This window comes from Lotus japonicus, chromosome 1 (genome assembly GCF_012489685.1).
Source record: "Lotus japonicus ecotype B-129 chromosome 1, LjGifu_v1.2".
NCBI classification, from domain to species: domain Eukaryota; kingdom Viridiplantae; phylum Streptophyta; class Magnoliopsida; order Fabales; family Fabaceae; genus Lotus; species Lotus japonicus.
The window spans coordinates 132,459,429-132,465,563 of NC_080041.1; the positions used below are offsets into that span (position 1 = coordinate 132,459,429).

The 6,135-nt window shown below is 34.0% G+C and overlaps 1 protein-coding gene across 1 annotated transcript; it reads left to right on the forward strand.

Moving 5' to 3' along the window:
- The first annotated feature begins 1,557 nt into the window (after positions 1-1,557).
- Positions 1,558-3,605, forward strand: LOC130730960 (transcription factor MYB61-like). Its single transcript, XM_057583115.1, has 3 exons — positions 1,558-1,851; positions 1,975-2,104; positions 2,415-3,605. Exons 1-3 carry the CDS (start codon positions 1,719-1,721, stop codon positions 3,331-3,333), a joined length of 1,182 nt encoding a protein of 393 aa, XP_057439098.1. The 5' UTR covers positions 1,558-1,718; the 3' UTR covers positions 3,334-3,605.
- The last annotated feature ends 2,530 nt before the right edge of the window (positions 3,606-6,135 follow it).

A 6,135-nucleotide genomic window follows, 5' to 3' on the forward strand; every position in this document is an offset into this window, starting at 1 on the left:
TGCAAACCCACTCCTTCAAATTCCATACATAGTCCTTGAAATTCCACTACCAAGTCATATAGGAATGGAGGCATTTCATCACACTTAATAAGTTTTAAACTCACGAGATAATAAGTCTGTCTTTGAAAGATCACACGTCAGCCAAGTTAGTCTATAAAAGAAGAAAATACCTTTGAAAGTTTATGATTAAATGAAATGACGATCAAGTTAGTCCTTGACGTTTTATTTGATTGTAGGGACTTACTTGATCAACAACTTACATACACAGGGATTGCGGAGGGTATTTCATTTTTTTAAGAATTAACTTGTCTGATACTAACACTTTAAGAATCGAATTTAGTTACTCGCTCTCTTTTAATCTAACACATGTATATTTCATGGGAGACAATAATGTTCTAGATGTCGATATTCATATTTTGGTGAAGCGCTTTTGTGGCAGCGTTTTTGCCCATACATAAAATTCTAAGACCTTCCTATAAAGGGAATTAGACATATACCAATAAGTGCATATTTGGATACACGATGAAAAATCATGATAAAATTAAAATTATGATAGAAAGTTAAAAAACTAAGGTAAGTTATTTATTTCACCGTAATTTTAATTTCATCTTGTGTTCAAACAACTAACCATTCATTCCTCACTGTTATGGTCTAAGAGCATCTCCAATGGTAAGAACTTATTTTGGGACTTAACTCAATTCTTGTGGGCCAAAATTGCCACATAGGATTTAAGGCACTCATAAGGTCTTCATATACATTTCACTCTAGTGGTTGAGATCTTATTTTACTTTTGTCTGGGCCTACAGTACTCAATATATTTATATTATTTATTTTCCTCCCTAATTTTCACTTTGATTATGGTATTGAAGGAGAGAGAAAAAAATATAATTTTATTTAAGATCCCATATTTGAGAGTACCTGAGCTAAGACACGGATCTTAGCTTTTGCTAAGATCTCATGCCATGTAGGATAGCTCCAATGGTGGGATCTAATAAGATGGATCTAATAAGATCCGAATCTTATTTTAAAGTCCCAAAATAAGGACTCCATTGGAGATGCTCTACGAAGCATGGTAGTTGTAGATATATAACCACCATGCAAGGTCGGTGAAAAGTAAAAAACCTGCATGGCTAGCTTTGCAGCAATTACTTGCCAAAAATTGTCATATAGCTATCAATAAGATTTGCTGACTTTGGAGTACAATTTTTTTAACAGCTTTTAAAGAAATGAAAAAATGATCTTTATTCATATCATTTTCTTTTAAAAGGAAACACATTTTAAGTTTGTAACATCAAATTATTATTTTACAAATGTATTAAGAAAAGACCCTACCTCTGCTAGTTGTTGGTGGGACATTCACATACAAGTTAAACCATGTGTTCTTCCTTTGATGATTTCTTATCCGTCCGATTAATGAGAGGAATTGCATCAGGACCGTCCATAGATGATGGCTCCCCTAGTAGGACCAAAACAATTATGAAAAAAAGGAGAGGAACCTAGTTGAAGTTGAGGAAAGTCAGATATAAATTCAAAATAACACTGTCCAATCCAATCACTCTCTCTTCTTCTTATTAATTTCCTTCTATTTATTTGATTCTCTACCAAGTTGCCATGTTCTTTGTCAGAACCTCTTAAACCAAAACTCATATCAACGTAGGTAATTCTGACACACAAGTTTGGCGCTTTAAACAAACATTTTCAAGTCCAAGGTAGTGCACATGGGAAGACACTCTTGCTGTTACAAGCAGAAGCTTCGGAAAGGACTCTGGTCTCCAGATGAAGATGAAAAGCTTTTGAATTACATCACACAACATGGCCATGGTTGTTGGAGTTCAGTTCCAAAGCTAGCTGGTACTACTATATAGTATATTATATTAATTGCATATATCAGAACTTTATATTACATGTACAAGAATAGAGTCACATTTTATTTTAACTTACCTTTCTGAATCTGTGAAATGTTGTAAATGTCAGGTTTGCAGAGGTGTGGGAAGAGTTGCAGATTGAGGTGGATAAATTACCTTAGACCGGATTTGAAGAGGGGAGCATTCTCACAGCAGGAAGAGGATTCAATAATTGAACTTCATGCAGTACTTGGCAACAGGTAACAATATATCATCTTTGCAAATCCTTCTGTAATTGATTATGTAAGTATAGTAGAAATCAATGGAGAAACTTATATGAGCAACTTCTAGGTGGTTAGATTTTCTTACGAAAAAAAAGCTGATCCAAACATGATAATAGTTAAGTTGATCAGGAATTAGTAATGTTGGGAAATTTTTCTATAATTCGTAATTCTAAAGTCAATATCAATTTGCAAGAAATGACTCAGAAAAATTGGTGTTGTTGTTGGATTTTAGACATTCATTCAGATTGTGGTTCTATATAAACGTGATTTGTTGGTGCTTGATCAGGTGGTCTCAGATTGCAGCTCAGTTACCAGGAAGAACTGACAATGAGATAAAGAATTTATGGAATTCCAGTCTGAAGAAGAAACTGAGGCAAAGAGGCATTGACCCAAACACCCACCAACCACTCTGTGAGGTTGAGATCATCAAGGACAAAGATTACAAGGAACCCACACCTGACAACAAAACCATTCATAAAGCCTCAGTGGGCTCCAATCATGAAATGATTAATAGTCTCATTGATCCACCAAAACAAAAGGCAACAACTTCTATCTCCATAGAGAGATACCACCCTCTTCAAATGTCTTCAACCTCCAACAACATCATCAACAATAACACCACCAGCACTCAGGAATTATTCCAAGACAAGTTTGGTACTACTTGTCATGATCAGGGATATTTCTCTTTCTATGGATCACCAAACATGGGAAACATTCCTTCATCATTTTGCTTCATCCCAGGTTCTTCCACTTCAGACCTCAATAATTCTAGTACTATAAACTTTTCCATGCTCAACTCTGTGTCAACCTCAATTTTGCCAAAACATGTCAAGTCAAATAACCCTTCCATATCCTCTGATAGCAGCAGCATAACCCAATTGCAGAACAGCACTAACTTCTATGATGCTCAATCTCATCATCATGTACCTTTACAAGCAGAATTGCAGCAAGAAGGAATTAAATGGTCTGAATATCTCAACACCCCTTTATTTCTGGGAAATGCAGCAGTCAAGAATCAGAGTACCACCACCACCACCACCACTCAATCTATCTACAGTAGTGATGAGGTTATTAAACCTGCAGAACCATCAGGGTTCATCACAGATGAATCTAGCACTACTTGGCATCAGCATCATTTTCAACCTTTGGACTTATATACCAAAGATATGCAGAGATTCTCGGTTGCATTTGGACAAACACTTTAGCCTCATGCTGCACTCAACATGTGGAATGAAAAGTTTGAACCACATAGAAATATCCCAACATTTTCCAACGTGAATAGGTCAGAAATTTGTCGTGAGTTCTGACCCGAGGTGTGCACTTGATGTAATTTTTTTTTTTTTACTTTTTCTGAGTCCATCAATTATTCAAAAATTCAATACTCCCTGAGTGTGTTACAGTCAAAACCGTTGATAGGAAAATGTTTTCACATACTCTGGGTTTAGAAAAGGAGAGAACGGAAGCGAATTAATATCAATGTAATATAATCTATTTATCTATCTATATATGTAAAGCACACTTGAATTTTAGCATTAAATACATAAGCAAAACTCAAGTGTTGCAATGTAATAAAAGCATCCAAGAAAAAATTGTAATAAATATATTAAACAATAATAAAATTAAAATTAAAAAATTTATATTGTCAAAAACTATTCAACTACTTATCTTAAATAACAACATTCATAAACTAAAAATTTACTTGAGTTTTGTATTTCACAAATATTAAAAATTAAGTTCAATAAGAAAATAATATTTATTAACAAATAATTTAGATAAAATAGTTTTAAAATTAAAAAAATTATCTATAAGAAGGCTGCGCCTACCGTGGGTGGTTTTGAAACTGACCCACGATGGTACACTTTTACTATTTGTATGATAAGACAATACTAACCTTCATTCTTAAATATTTTCCATGTTTATCCTTCACCTAAATTCTTTCTTCTTCATCTTTTTTTCATTTGTTACCACCGCCCCTTTCTCTCCATGTTCTTCATAAAACAACCAATCTTCAACAACCATGCTGCTCCTCCCACCGCCGCAAAACCACCCCAAACTACCCAGAGAAAGCAACGGGAAGCACCCGGGTTACAGAGGGGTTCGAATGCGGGCATGGGGCAAATGGGTATCCAAAATCCGCGAGCCCCGCAAGAAGAACCGGATCTGGCTCGGCACATTCGCCACCCCAAAGATGGCGGCGCATGCTCACGACGTCGCTGCTCTCGCTCTGCCATGCTCAACTTCCCTAACCTCGCAGGTTCATTGCCCCGACCCGAATCCCAATCGCCTAGAGACAATTTTGGATCTGGGTTTTGCTCTTGAACCCTTGCAATTTCGTATCTGGGTTTTGTCAATGCGATTTTGGATCTGGGTGAGAATTATGGTGGATCCATGGTAGTTGGATGAGGGCTAAGTGTAAGAGCTTCAATTTTTCATTTTATGAGTGGATTACCAACCCACGGTATTGCTTGGGAAGCCTACGAGCTGTTAATTTATTTTATATGATGCCTGAAGTGCTGATCTCATGGAAATTGAAAGGTTTTTTATGCAGTGGTCTTGCTTGTACAGTTTGGAATGCAATTGAGTTTATGGCCAGAATTCACAAACTGAATAATGCAGAACTGAAGGTCTGTCAGAGAAACTTGCAGCTAGGAAATTAAGTATGCAAGGAGTGTTAGTGGTCTTTATGCCTACTGTAGCTTCGTTTTGTGATGTTGCTGAGATACACTCTTTGGTTTTTGGGGGTTGCCAAGTAGAAAAATAGGTACTGGACTTATGTTAGTTTGTGGCTCAATTATTTCCTCTGTTTTCTTAGTGTGGTTGTTTTCTGGGAAGTTTGTATATTCTCCCTGTTTTTTCTGTTTTTCCTTCACTGTACTTACCATGGGTTGAGGTACCCTTAGTACCTCCTCAATACAATTTTGCTTACCTAAAAAAAAATGGTGGATCCATGGTGGTGGTGCTAGTAGGCTGAGGGAGATTCACGGTGGAAGTATAGTGGTTCAAGGACTGTAGTGAGGTTGAAGCAAGTATGGGAAGGGGAAGGGTATTTTAGTAAAGTTAAATATATTTAATTAATGAATTTTTATTATTATTAACTGATCTGGACCGTTTAAATTAAAAACATTAAATCTAACGGTGAAAAATTGAACTGAACCACCATGGGTCAGTTTGAAACTGACCCACGCTAGGCAAAACCTATCTATATACATATGTAAAGGAAACTTGAAAAAATAGCATTAATCACATTAGCAATAAGAGCATTAAACACATTAAAAAAGACTACAAAGTCATAAATTAAAAATAGTTTGTTACCAACTTTTGAGTTTCTTTTTTTTTCGAAAGCAAAAATTATATTGATATGAAATTGAGGAAATAATCAAGATATACACCCTCCTCAAAGGATTAGAAAAAACCAGTAGCAGAAAGAAACCTCAACCATGAAAAGAACCAACCAATAAAAACAACCCGAGCCAAGGACCTAAAACTTTTGAGTTTCTTATAAAAAAATAATTTGTTAAGTATTAATTAAAAATAATTAGAATTTTAATTATTAATAATAAATTGAGAAAAAATTAATTTAAAAAAAAAACAAAGAAATATATTTATATGTAAACAGTATTAAAAATTAGATAAATTAAGTAAAAATAATATTTATTAATAAAAATAATTAAGAAAAAAATATTTGAAATATATCTATCTATATCTTCTATAATATAAATATGTACAAAAGACTTGAACCATAGCATTAAATACAATAGTAGAAATGAATACCCCTTATTTAACTCTTTAAAAAAAACTCATGACTTTTCGTTTTTCATATTGCTTACTCACTATTTTTAATGATATAAAACCAAACTTTGCTATATAAACAAATTAGACACTCATAAAATGAAACTAGGTAATGTTTTCATATATGAACAAATATCGAGAATAAATATTAATTATTAATTATTAATAAAATATTAATTATTAATAAAAAATTAGACAAAATAACTTTAAAATTAAAA

Coding starts and splice junctions, on each gene's coding strand:
- LOC130730960 (XM_057583115.1), top strand. CDS start 1,719: ATGGGAAGACACTCTTGCTGTTACAAGCAGAAGCTTCGGAAAGGACTC. Junction 1,852..1,974: donor TTCAGTTCCAAAGCTAGCTG/GTACTACTATAT, acceptor TGTAAATGTCAG/GTTTGCAGAGGTGTGGGAAG. Junction 2,105..2,414: donor CATGCAGTACTTGGCAACAG/GTAACAATATAT, acceptor GTGCTTGATCAG/GTGGTCTCAGATTGCAGCTC.